The sequence below is a fragment of the Zingiber officinale genome, chromosome 10B, assembly GCF_018446385.1.
Source record: "Zingiber officinale cultivar Zhangliang chromosome 10B, Zo_v1.1, whole genome shotgun sequence".
Classification (NCBI taxonomy): domain Eukaryota; kingdom Viridiplantae; phylum Streptophyta; class Magnoliopsida; order Zingiberales; family Zingiberaceae; genus Zingiber; species Zingiber officinale.
Window position 1 is genome coordinate 17,407,251 of NC_056005.1, and position 14,089 is coordinate 17,421,339.

Genomic DNA, 14,089 nt, shown 5'->3' on the forward strand with positions numbered 1-14,089 from the left:
GATAGCTAGATAAGCAGCAGCAAGAGTAGAACAACGACCTTGGAGGTTTGTGCACTACGCCACGCGGGCAGCGGATAACTTTTGTGTTATTTGCCAATTAACTAATTATCAATTAATCCGCCACGTTTTTAAGGCTCAGTTCATTCACTGATCGCCAAAATTAGGTAAACCTGAGATGTTAATTATCAAACTTCATGAACAAATTGATTCAGATAAATGAACAAATCTAAACAATAACAGCAACAGAAATCAATATAACGAAGACGACGAGCAAATCATTAACATAATTACAAGAGAGGAATCACAATGGACTAATGGAATCTCCTGAGAACAATAAGTAGAGCGGAAGAATGTAATTAATAATGACAAATATATAGCGTAATATATATAATAACAACAATCCAGTACTCGATCCCACAACTCACATCAATGGATGAAACTCTCCCTTCCTCATAATCTCCCTAGTAGGCCATGGAGAATATGAAGGCAACGACAGCAGAGAAGGCTAAAGCAACGGAAGGAAGTTCGCGAACAGACAAGTTCTCTGTGGGTGGTGGTGCAGGGCCGTCAGCGGCCATGACGGCGGTACCCATAACCACCATGAAGAGGACAAAGAAACTAGTGGCAAAAAGTGTTCTACCTGCTGCCATCTTTCTTCAGTGAGAACAAGTCTACAAGAGAGAGTTTTTGTGTGTGAGATGAAATGACATTGATCTTCCACTTCTTATAGGAACGCTAGAGAACAATGATGGAGTCAAGTCATCCCTAGCAACTAGCAAGTAAAGGATCACAGGTCGGGAAAGGAAAAGTCGTGGGTTTTATTATGAACTAGAAATTGAGGCAAGAAACTTCCTTGTAAGAAAATCAGTACATATAAAAGTAGGTAAATGAGCTCATTATTAGGAGGTCATCAATATCGATAGAACGATATACAACTCATCGAAGATTTTTTTTGTCAAAGGAGTTGGTTGTTGATTGAACTTTCCAGTATTTTGACGAACTGGCCCTATTTTGGCATTACTTGCAATCTTCTCAATCATGCAAATTAAAAGCGTGTGATGCTGAGCAAAATATCAAAACAGAAGTCAATTAAGTTGTGCAGAAAAGAAGGCATATCTTAAATTTGTTCGATTAATATTGCTTAAGAAATAAGCAGGTAAGAAATAGTCAAAGTGTAGGAAGCATCGATCGGCGGTGTGGTTCTTACCAAACTTGGGTCTTGTAAGTTGTATCTCACCAATTTGAACACTTAATTAAACAGATGCCCCACGTAGAAGAATTGTCTGGACTTGCCTAACGTACAAGATGTTAATTTGAATTAGGAACTTGATAATAATCCGCAAGTAAAATCAAGGACGGGTATACTTTTCTTCCCAACGTGATTAATGGAGCACGCATGGAAAATTTTGGTGAACAATAGTTGCCTTGACTTTAGACAAATGCTATGTTCAGGTACCTGAGAAGGACAGAGTTGTAGGACTTTGAAGGATTGGCAAGACGAGGATCAGCATATTATAAGAACAACTAGTGCACACTAATAGGAAAAAGAAAAGCAAAATCGTCCAAAGAGAAGAATGACATTACTTGAACGTGTTAAACAATACGTACAAAAGAGAGGAAACTATTCTAAGCATACGATTGTTCAAATGCTTAATTAACTGCAACACTTGGAGTATAACTAGCTTAGAAACGTCACATTTATTTCTATTTGGAAATTTCATTTTATTCGTGGGTGCAATAAAAAATTAAATGCTATATTCCAGTTATAATTCCTTTTCAATCCATTCTATTCTCGTTCTATTAAACAGAGCCTCCGTTCAATTACTTTTTTCAACCAAAGAATAAACACCACGATGGAACTCCATGCCGTGACACAAAAAAGGACATCGGGCCAAAAAAGTAGAAATATGGTTTAATCACAATTCAGGAGTTGGCCCGACTGTTAATTTAACATACACTGACTAAAGTTTCGCCCAAAGAAAGTATCGGGGACAGCTTACATTCTGCTAAACTAGTGACTAATGGCTCGCATCTGTTTCAGTTTTAATCAAAACCGTAAAAGTTCAGAAAAGCACCAAAGATTTCGAAATCACATGCCAAAGAACCCAAGCTCACTGGCCTTCTCCTTCTCAAATGTCTCAAAATATTGATATATGATTGTGACAGCAAGAAGGATTCCGGTCCCGGAACCAATTGCACCCATAAAATCAGCTAGAACTGTCAATGCACCAATGCACATGCCACCAAATGCTGCAGCAGTAGGGATGTAACGGTTCAATTCCTTCTGTAAATTGGACTCCCGGTGACCTGGCATAACCATTTGTTGTTCCTGTGCAACACAAAATTTACAAAGAATTTTTAAGTCTAATCTATTCAGATCTACGTATATAATACTGGTAAGTAACTAGTTATCAACACATCAGAGGCGTATCCTCTAAACCTGGCTATGTGACTCCTCAGACTCTGGCATTTCAGAAGATCATAGAGTTCCATTTAGTAAAGTATAGCTCCAACAAGCAGTGGTGTCTATGCAGTAGGTTTTTATTTCAAGGTGCCGAATTACCAACGTTTATAGCTCTCAGGCAGCAACCTTTAATGTAATGGGATAATACTAACTGTACCTTAAGCTGCTTTGCCACATCCCTTGCAGATGAACCAGAAACCTCTATCCAAGTTTTCGAGAAAAGAGCGCAAGCGGTGAGCATGAAGACTATATAGAAAAGTGCATGAAATGGATTTGCAGCCATGTCCGCCAAACTGCATGATTTAGCTTAAATTAAGTATCAAAGGCATTACATTAGCAACATCAAAATGGGAGACGGAGGGAGGGAGGTGCAGAAAGAGAGTGACTACCTTGATGGAGCAGTAATGTAGTAAGCTATACCACCAACAGGAATGGATTGGCCAGAATATTCTGATTCTTTCCATTTACCCAGCAGATTGACGAGGAAATTTCCACTGTACCTCCTATACAACAGCTGCAATGGACATAGAAAAACTCAGATTAACATAGGGCATATGATCCTGTTGTCATACAGATGCCTCTGCAGATATGATGTACCTGGGAGATAAAATAAAGGTTTGAGACAAGAGCTGACTGTAAGATGATGGGCATATTAGAGGTGTAGAACAGCTTGATAGGGTAAGAGCCTTGCTGCCCACGAGCATTCTTCGACCTCACAGGCAACACAACTCGAAAACCTTGGAAGTAGATAACAATGAGAAAGACCAATACTGTGGCCAGTAAGTTGGTCACATTTGGAAGATTCTGACGGTAGAAAGCCTCACGAAGAGCACGGACTTTGTCAGTTCGAGTAATCAGTAGATGGAACAGGGCAATAACAGCACCTTCAAATTCAGCACCACGACCACTGTTGATGGTTGTTGGGCTAAACGCCTTCCAGATGATGTTTTCACTGCAGAATGTGAGAATTAGGATTAACTATCATACAAAGTTAAGAAAGGGAAATGTTGACACTTACCAGATATTAGTAGCTATGAACAAAGAGATACCAGATCCAAGACCATATCCTTTTTGGAGAAGTTCATCCAAACAGATGACAATGATGCCAGCAAAGAAAAGCTGCAATATAATGAGAATAGCATTCCCAGTCCCAAGTTGGCTGACACTGCCATACATTCCAGATAGAACATATGCAACTGCCTCTCCAATGGCAATCAGAATACCAAGTAACTTTTGTGCACCATTTCTGGAAAAGAAAATAGTTACAATGAGATTGTAACTAGCTGACATGTAAATCAGAGATAGTAGCGCACAAGATACAAATGACTTTCCTTTGGAATTCAGTAACTACCTAAACAATATTTCCAAGAAAACAACAAGAAGTTGATAAAAACTATACTTTGAATTAAAAGACAACTGGGCATTAATGAAAATTATCTAATCATAGCCACTTGTATGAGTATCAGCATATCTGATGCCTGGATAACATAGAAAAACTCAAATTAAAAACCAGAAGATATTATATAACAAGGTATCTAAGCTTCTTTTATTATTAGTATACGCTCAGGTCTAAAATTTATTTTTACTAAATGAACAACTCCCTTACAGTTTGTTCTACACCCACAAAATATATTAAAAGCTACATCTCTAGCATGACATTTTATCCTTATAGTTTTGACTTTTCTAAGCATTTGGTGGGGCTAATTATCATTCAAATGTTAACCATATAATATGCTAACCTCCAACCGCTTGCTACCATGAGTACTCAACATACTTTTGTTGGTGCAGAAGCACCAGATGATCGAACATAAATTTTGATAATGGCAGAATTTAAAGTTAAGGTTTGTTGTTATTCTAATAAGTCTAACTAAGTGTATAAGAAAGTCCTAAGTGAACTTAGGCAAGGTAAAAATCCTAGTGGACACTAGACAAGTGGAAAGCCCTTGCGGCCAAGCAAGGAAGTCCTGGTTCGAGAGACTAGGCAGGAGTCTTAGCAGGTCGAGGACATCAAACGAAAAATCCTACTGGTCGAGGATAGTAGGTGAAAGTCCTGGAGATCGCGGACATCAAGGCAGAAGACTGGACGAATAGAGCATCGGACGTCTAGTGGAAAGTCCTAAAGTCTTAGATGCTGAGCAAAAGTCCAAACGGTCTGGAGGACAGATTTGACATCAAGTACACTCCCTTGAGAGGAGCAGGTGAGGATGTGTTTTTCGTAGAGGAAACAGTAAGTGTCGATTCGACCTAGGATTTCAAGAAAATCCAAAATCAGAACCAAACAGTCTCGAGACTGTCCAAATTATATTATGTATATTTTGTTTCTAACTCTGTGATGCGGAATAATGAAGCTTGAAGCTGGCTAGAAAAAGGCGATCCAAGCGCCCGGACGTCCAGTGCTCGGATGTCTAGGCACCCGGATTGGGTCCAAGCATCCGGGAATGAACCGAGCGGGCGACTAGCATGCGTTGAGGTGGCACATGCTAATTGGCCAACATACGTCACAGTCCAAACATCCGGACAGGTCCAAGCACCCAGAGATGGATAAAGTTTGCCGAATAGAGTTTCGACAATTGCACGCCACATCAGCTTTGTGGGGGCGCTTGAGACAGGTCCAGGCGCTCGAACAGGGCTATAAAAGGAGTGCTTGACCAACACCTCAAGAACAATTATTCCAACAATCTTCTCTCTTGCGTGATGCTCAAAAGACAACTCTACAACGTTGTAATGCTTCTCCGACGACCGAAGGCTCACAACTTCAATTCTTTAGTTGTTGGTATAATTTCATTTGCTGCACTTAAATTATTATCCTTTTGTATTTGTAATTTTCGGATCTATTAGTGGATTACCCAACAAAAGCACTATCACGTGTCACGACACCGAACCAAGTAAAAATTCTGTGTCATTATTCTTCTTTCTTACTTTTTGCTGTGTCTCTGTACTCAATAGTTTTACGAACCCCCCCCCCCCCCCCCCGCATATTCGATCCGACAACTTTTTCCTTTTAAGTACAATTTTTTACTTCCCATTTCTAAACAAATGCTGCAATGACTATATTTTAAATCCCTTCATTTTCGATTAACTTTCCTGCTTATACTTCATTGCCTCTCCATTTTTAAATGTTCCCTGATTTCAAAATGAACTATATCTTATGAAAATCTTCATTAGATTGCTGCCACAAGTACTTGGTATCATTTTGCATTACTGCAATAATTAACTTTTTAATCCTTTCATTGTCAAATAGTTTTCCTGCGTATACTTCCTTTCCTTTCCATCTTCACATCTTCAGAATATAACCAGATTTCAAAGGAAAATATGTAGCATGTTGCCGGTAAAAACTGATTGAGATAGGAATGCAAATATCAATGAAAGTCCTTGAGTTAAAGATGTGATTAGATTTTCCTTTGAAAAGAAGCAATTCATTTGCTACAAAGAAAAATGGAGATTTATCATGTAGCTCAGAATCATGTTATTCTCCATACAATATTTAGACGTATAAATTAGTTTTAACTACCTGATAGTTGATTTCTCTGAATCCCTATTTCAGATTTTATTTCTAGTATTCTTATGCTTATTCCAGATAACTTACTAGAAAAAGTAACATGTAGGGAAGGATATATACTATATTCAGATTGAAAAACAATACAAAATATTTAACAAATTACAAATGATTCGCAATTCAATCAAAGATATGTACTATGAAATGGAAAGTCAATCTCATTTGTTTCATCAAAATTAAACTGTATGCAACTATGTATCACATAAATGCATCTTCTTAATATACAAAAAAAAAACTTTTTTTTCCTTCATTAGACTACTTTTATTTTAATAATGTTCTTAGCCTTACAACAGATAGTGCTACACTGGAGAATTCTCAAATAATACATCAAATAATTGACAATTTATTTCATATTATTTTTTCTATGTAAATTTTTGGTAATAGTCATGTAACTAATTTCAATAATTTTGGATATAGTCTATCTAACAAAATTGCATACTGTCATTTTTAACCACAATATTTTCCTTCGATAAAAAAGATACAGTTATGAACTATTACTTTACCTTCTGGCATAATGTCCAGGTCAGCAACTAGTTGGACTAATAGTTATTTTCATCAAACCACTTTAATGAGATAGAACTCTCTGTAGATAGTTTAGGTTCTGGAATTGAAGATAATGGATTTTTCATCCCAGTATGTTACAATTTTGTTCTTATCAAATAACAGATTCATCACTTGAAATAAATATTAAAATATCATACTAGTATCACGAAAAGAATGATTATTTAAAAATGAAAAATTATATAAGGAAATCAAACCATGATTATAAAGTTGCACCAACTAAAAGGCATTTTCAAGCTAAATAAATGCTTGATTTCAACTTTTTTCTTGAAGAATACAACAAAAGAAGATAAAAATGTGATATATGAACAATACAAGCATACGCCACCAAAATGACTTATAGTAGAATGCATTTGTATCTTATAACTAAATTTGTTCTCTAAGCAAGAATTTTAATGTTTGCATTAATTATGAAGGACTAAAATAATTCAACCATCAGCTTGCTATAACACATTAAAGCTATTAATTGTTAACAACAAAGTAGTCAGTATTGAACACCCATGAATAAGAATAGGAACATAATTATCACGATATTTGACTAGGAATATAAAGCATGCATTCAATTAAAAATCAATGGAATAGGTTGTGATTATCCAATAAAGGCAATAATACGATTTAATATTGACTAACTAAACTTCTTGTACTTATTTGGAAACAACCATCATAATATCAAGAATACTTTTTGCTAATTTAAAAGAAGAAAATTCTCAAATAAGACTTACAAAAGAGCACGATCCTCTCGCACACTGTTATCAACTTCAATAATCTTGGAACCAACCAAAAGTTGCACCACCAACCCAGAAGTCACAATTGGAGTTATTCCAAGTTCCATGACAGTTCCACGACTTGATGCAAGAATAACACGCATCCAGTAAAAAGGATCCGCTCCAGTTGTTGAATGAATGCCATAAAGAGGTAGCTGACTGCAAACCAGAAAGATAAAGAGGGAAATAACAGTGTAGATGACCTTTTCTCTAAATGGAATTTTTCGATCAGCACTCTGAACTTCAGGCAAGAAAGCCAAAAATGGCCTAACAAGATGAAGAACTCTGAAACCACCAGCCATTTCGTTGACACTTTAGAACAGCAAACCACAACTGCATAACAAAATGACCTCTTTTAAAAAGCCAATAATAACATAGGCAAGATCATTCTATTGCTTTGTCCACATCACAAGAAACAAAATACAGGCAGGAACATTGCTGCATAAACGTTGGAAATACGGGCTTGTTGCAGTTATCCTTGTGAAAGACAAAACAGAATTAAAAAAACTATCCATGCTGAAAAAAATATATAAGCATGACCTGGATTTTAAAAGGAGATCAATTAAAGCCAACTGAACTATGAAATTATCCACTGCCGTGAGCTAAAAAAAACGCATCTGATATTTGGCTAAAAAAATAATAAAGATAGCATGACAGTGATTATGTCTAATAACAGACGAGAACAACATTCAATCAGACTTCTCTTAAAGGTTTTGGTTTCTGATACTAGTTAATCAGCTGCCAAACTCACCTGCAATCTAGCAAATCCATGATTCGGAAGAGGATGCGGTTCACGTTGAAAGATGCCAAAGATCTTTCGCAAAGGCAAAAAAAAAAGAAAGTAAAATGCATCACTTCATTAATCTCACTAAGTCACGCATGCATCTATGAAAGAGAAAAGGAAATACTGAAAAACCAGAAAATTCCTTTTTCACATGAATCACATCACCGTTATCCGTACGACGTTGTTTTGGTGTAAACAAAATCATAGGAAATTGCATCGATTCAATGCAAAGGAAAACAACAATATCAACCACAAGACAATAAAAAGGTCAAAGTGCACTGATGACGAAGAACATCATGGATGCAGAACAACCACGATCTGCAAAAGTGAGAACGAAGAACAACAGATCAATAGAAATAAAACAGGAATCGTAGATCAAAGGCAAGGAAACGATCCAAAATCGGTAGATTAACCAAATCGTCACGTGACCATACAATTACAAAGGAATTAAGTACGAGAGATCTGCGAAAATGAAGACATGGGAGCTAAATTAATACCTCCCAACAGGCACGGGATCCCGCATCGCCTTCGATCAGCCCTAGTTCTCTCCCGGCCACCTCTCCCTCTCCCTCTCCCTCTCCCTCTCCCTCTATCTTTCCTTGAGATTTGTCAAGGCAGGGACATCCAGTCGACCTCGATGAAAATACCTGGTCCGGATTAATTCCCAAGTCCGACCCGCAACTTGATTTAATCCGAAATAATACATTTTTTTTAAAAAAAATAAATAAATAGACAGAGCAAAATTTTATTTATCCAAAAAAAAAATAATAATAATAGTAATAAAGATATATATAATATATATGCTAACGATAAATATTTATTTTATTTTATTGTTATTTTTTAAAAATAAAAATAAACAAAGAAAAATAAAAGAAACAATGCGGTAAATCTAGACTGAGAAAAATTTCGCCTGCTGAGTCATTCAAATTTCAAATATACTACTGCTGTTGTTAAATACAGAAACTTAACTCCATTCTTAATTTCCAAATTGATTTTCTTTGATCTATATGGTAAACAACAATTGAGAGTTGTCATTTCTACTAATCATGTTATTGAGGCGCTTCCTTCTTTTCTTTAACTTTCCTTCTGTATCTAATAGAATCACATTCAAATCTATTTATCTTGCCTTATATGCAAATCAAGGTCAGAAAATTCCCAACTAACTTATTTACTTAGTTTTTACCACTATAACTAGCTTACTTTATTGAATTCTTTCCCAATTGAATTTATTAGATTCATATTCATCACCAAATTGGTTCACAAATTCTATTTTGCTGTTCAAAATTGTTATTTTACATTGTGTGACCAAATCTTCATGTGGGTTTAGTTGCTTAATCAATTATGTTGCAGAATTTTACCATGACCTGATGAATGATGCTTCATCTCTTTGGATACAAATCATCTATTTTTCTCTCTCATTCTTCTCCTTGATAGGTGTCATCATCAGTAAATAGAAATCTTCACTGACTTTGTGTTTTGTCCCTTTATTGTACAGGACAGTTATCTATTTTTCTGCTCTACTCTAAGTCCACCAAAAGGTAATATCATCGGCTAAAAATATATTTTTTAATATGATTACATTTTCGGACACCATCATATTTGTAACTATCTTACATTTTCGGCTAAAAATATTATTTTTCATTTTGATGCTTGTTTTAGCTTATTATCAGTTCAGAATATCTTACTCAGCCCTTTTACATGTCCCAGAATTACTATAACTATGCCATAGGTGACGATACTGAAGGTTTTATTTTACAGTGCTAATTCCATTCTTTCACTAATCTTTTTTCTTTCCTAACACTTGATGTTTAACTTAATCCTTATATATCTTGTTGTTTTCCCTTTTGCATGGTGAAGAGCTGATTTTTTAAGGAATCCCAGGTGGATAAAGATCTCTGAGTCACAGTCTTTTCTAATACTGCACAAATCTATCAAAGTTCTCTGTGCTCATTAGTATAACTTCTATTTATATTTGTATCAGAACATTGAGTGAAAATATGCTTCAAGTTTTCTCCTCTTATTTCTCTCCTTATGTTCCAGTGAGTAAACTGTGGTATTAATAACAATTTGGACGGATAATTCCAAAAGCCACAAAGCCACAATCCAAATTCCAATCAAATACAACCTTGAGTCGAGTGTAAAAAGAAAAGGAGAAAAGAATAAGGAATAGAGCAGCAAAACAACAATGGAATCTTCAAATGGACAGCCGAATCTAGATGGCAGCATCTTGTGAATGCTTCTGATCTTCTCGCCCACTCATTGTGGGCAAATGGCAGGCCACTCCTGATGACAAAACTTTAGCCTCCTTTTCCTGGTGGACCATTGATATATGGAATCTGATCTCTCAGCCAAGATAATTCAGCAAACATGTGTGCTTGTTTTCTTCCACCTCAACCACCATCTTATTCTAATCCACAGTAAGGACTCAGTCACGAAGGTTAGACTTAATGCTTTAAGTTTAATCATGTGAGCCTTGAGCTAAATCATTTGTTTAGGGAGAAAATGAACTGGCAGCATCTTGAGGTCCAGGATATAAAGACTTTGTTTGTTCCCTCCCAGAGTTCCTACTTTGTTGTAGCTTTTTCACTTTTGTTTGGAATAAGACTGTCTCTCTTGTGGGAGATGGGGAGGCAACCCTGCTGCGATAAGTCAGGACTGAAGCGAGGTCCTTGGACGCTTGACGAGGATCAAAAGCTCACCAACTTCATACTCAACAATGGCATTCATTGTTGGCGCATCATGCCAAAGCTTGCAGGTAGTTATGCTCTTCCTCTTTATCAAGTGGGGTTGCAGTGGCAATGGAGCTTCAACTTTGTTGAGGAAACCTTTTGATCCCTTCACAGGCCTGTTGAGATGCGGGAAGAGTTGCAGATTGAGATGGACTAACTACCTTCGTCCGGACCTCAAACGAGGAGCCATTTCTGAAGAAGAAGAGGACCAAATCATCCAACTTCATTCGCGATTCGGTAACCGGTATGCAAATTCTACATGGCCTTATCTCTGTATCAGTTTTCCTCCACTCTTTATTGCATTGTTGATCACTTTGTTCAGGTGGTCTAAGATAGCATCGCATTTCCCTGGCCGCACTGATAACGAAATCAAGAACCACTGGAACACCCGGATCAAGAAGAGATTTAAGCTCCTAGGCATGGATCCAGCGACTCATAAGCTCATAAATCAGCCTGCTGATGACTGCGTCAATCATCATCAATTCACTAACACTTCTTCACAAGCATCTGCGGCCTCGCAAGCCCAAGAAATGAACACAGATGCCGTCCCAGAATTGATCGACATGAAACCCAACAAAATTGAACTAAGCCTGGAGGACAGATTCGATCATAGTCAAGGCAATTGGACATCAAGTGAGAGCTTAAACGCAGAAGGAATAAACTATTCTTCCTTCACAACTGATGGCTCGCTCTTCCCAGCTTCCATGGACACTTTTCTTAGCATGAATGATTCTTTTCCTCCATGGGAGACCGTGTTTCCACTCGAAGACCTTTTTCTATAATGAGAAATTCCTATGAGTTGTCAAACTTTCATCTAGTTAAGGCAAGGGAGCAAGAAGAATTTTGGGCAGAATATATTATATGTGATAGTATTGGAATTCCGAATGTTAAAACTTCTAGAAATTTTTTACTTCTTCATCTCATATCTCATGTATTTAGAGACAGTTTGTATTCTCGCCACTTTTTATACGAACGATTGGCTAAATTTTCTCTTAGAAAATGCTTGCAGTTTTCTATGATTATATTTAATGACGTCCAAACCACGGGTAAAAATTAAAAACAAATAAATTATTCTTTGGTTAAAATTGACGAGGCCATTTAATTTTTTACAAAAAAAAAAATCCACTGAACACCCAATCATCAACGTAATGATTTTTATAAAAATAATTTACTTGATGGCATTTAATCAATCATAAGAAGTTTCTGTACGCTTCCTCCTTCACCTCATCGTCTTGTCGCCAAACATGCCTACAACTTTGAATCCGAATAAACAAATATGAGACAGAGTTTTAATATCCTGAAATCGTGAGGATGCAACTTTGAATCCGAATAAACAAACATGAGAAAAAATCTTTAATATTCTGGAATAAAGCGGATGAAGTCATGCAAAAAAAAAAAAAAAAAATTATGAACCGTCATATCAACAGTCTCCTAGAATCGATTCCACGGATATCAAAGAAAATAAATACAAATACATAGATGAAAAGTACATGACGGAGATATTAACCTCAGACAACGACATCTCAAAAATCAACCCCTGAACTTTTCAATTACAGAATCATACATTCTTCATCTGTACTATGTTAACACCGGATGAAGTCATGCGAGTTTATAGGAGTCTTCGTCGTGGAAGCCCACAAATTTAAGATGAGTTTTTTTTCCTCCCCTGTGAATGGAAAGTTAAGACGCGTCGTTCTGTCCTTGTGCATGAATTTTTATTTGATGGAATTTGAGAATAATAAATAGGAAGCCGGCTCTCCACTTATTTAAAAGAACACCTTTTTTTATTAGAATCATGGGCGTTCTTTTTTATTTTTTAATTCAAAAGGTGCTCCCTGTAAAATTACTGCGTGACTTTCAAGTGCACGATAAGTCCGTGTTCTATTTATAGATTTCATAACCATTAAAATGTAAATTTTACATGGTCATCTAATATTTATATTATAGTAATACAAACTACAAATTAAACTTGTTCTATTTAATAATATTTATATTATAACAATTATATGTTATAATTATTACAATTCAAATTTATCATATTCGATCATATTTACGTTTTAAAATCTACAATTTCATAACGATTACAATACAAATTTATATAACTGTCCAACTAATTCAAGATTTAATGCATATATACATGAAATAATAATGTCAAATCGTGTGAGTAAAATTTAACAGGGGATGGCTAACGTGAACCACTTTTAATCTAAAAAAAAATGCTCACGTAACATTACATTCCAAAAATTAAGGACGTTATTTTATCCTTATTATAAATACCTATAGGTATTTTAACAACAATACATTTTACTTTTTAGATTTTTCATCTCAAACTACCCCATCATAGCTAAGATTCAAATTATGAGTGATTGAAAGTCTACTTTATCACTGAACTGCCTGAGGCGTGTCCCTTTTTATTCTTGATCTTTAAAATTATGCTAATACGGGATTACGCTAATCTGGCATTGTTAATCTTTATATAGTCCACTACAAAGTAATTAAAAAGAATAAGTAGATCTTCAATTTGTGTAAAAATTAATATTTGTCTTTTCATAAATAAATAGAAACGAAAAAGAAATGAATCAAATGGCGGTCCCCTACTCCCCTTTGACAACCTCTTGCTCGTTGCCCATTTGTTGGAGCTCAACTTAAGAAAATAGTTAATAAATGCACCGACTAGAATAAGACCAAAAGGTGATGGCAAACTAGTAGTTGGCATGTCATTGCGCATACAAATCCAAAGTATATAAAAAGGGTAAATCCAGTTAGTAACTAGTCTTGGGGTTATCAGCTTAGCCCAATTTCTATTAGTGGCATATAAATTCCTATAAGTATGTCATAATTAGAGATCGAACCGTGAAAATCTATAAAGTGTATAAAAGAGGTAAACCCAATTAACAACTAGTCTTGGGATGATCGGCTTAACTCAGCATCCGTTGGTAGCTGAAGATCAAACTGTTATTGTTTGAGTGACAACCTAAATATTCTATCACAGTACTATAACCCTGGGACCCATTGATGATTAATATTTAATGGGATCGAATTTAATTAATTAAAATATTTTTTTCTGAAGATTTGGATTTTGGAAGCAATTTTGAAGTCAATATGTGTACACTAATTGCTCCTTATCGTTGCCCCCATAGTGATAGGAAGGAAGGTAAATCAAGCAGTCATCTAAGTGGGAAGGGTTATTTGTCACAGTCACACTTAAACTCGTGCCAATTGATATAAATC

The 14,089-nt window shown here is 35.9% G+C and overlaps 2 protein-coding genes across 3 annotated transcripts; one reads left to right on the forward strand and one right to left on the reverse strand.

The window, feature by feature from the left end:
- Nucleotides 1-1,889: 1,889 nt before the first annotated feature.
- On the reverse strand, nt 1,890-8,778 carry LOC122029348 (protein transport protein Sec61 subunit alpha-like). The gene is made up of 7 exons (XM_042588298.1): nt 8,627-8,778; nt 7,304-7,678; nt 3,483-3,710; nt 3,062-3,416; nt 2,854-2,978; nt 2,622-2,757; nt 1,890-2,329 (listed from the first exon to the last, which is right to left on the reverse strand). Exons 2-7 carry the CDS (start codon nt 7,645-7,647, stop codon nt 2,090-2,092), a joined length of 1,428 nt encoding a protein of 475 aa, XP_042444232.1. The 5' UTR covers nt 7,648-7,678; nt 8,627-8,778; the 3' UTR covers nt 1,890-2,089.
- A 1,936-nt stretch (nt 8,779-10,714) lies between these two features.
- Nucleotides 10,715-11,737, forward strand: LOC122030168 (transcription factor MYB20-like). 2 transcript variants are annotated; one of them, XM_042589338.1, is made up of 3 exons: nt 10,715-10,884; nt 10,973-11,102; nt 11,181-11,737. In XM_042589338.1, the coding sequence occupies exons 1-3, from the start codon at nt 10,752-10,754 to the stop codon at nt 11,638-11,640; spliced, it is 723 nt and encodes a 240-aa protein (XP_042445272.1). In that variant the 5' UTR covers nt 10,715-10,751; the 3' UTR covers nt 11,641-11,737. The 2 variants fall into 2 exon arrangements, with proteins under 2 accessions (XP_042445272.1, XP_042445271.1); XM_042589337.1 differs by having other exon boundaries at nt 10,973-11,737.
- The last annotated feature ends 2,352 nt before the right edge of the window (nt 11,738-14,089 follow it).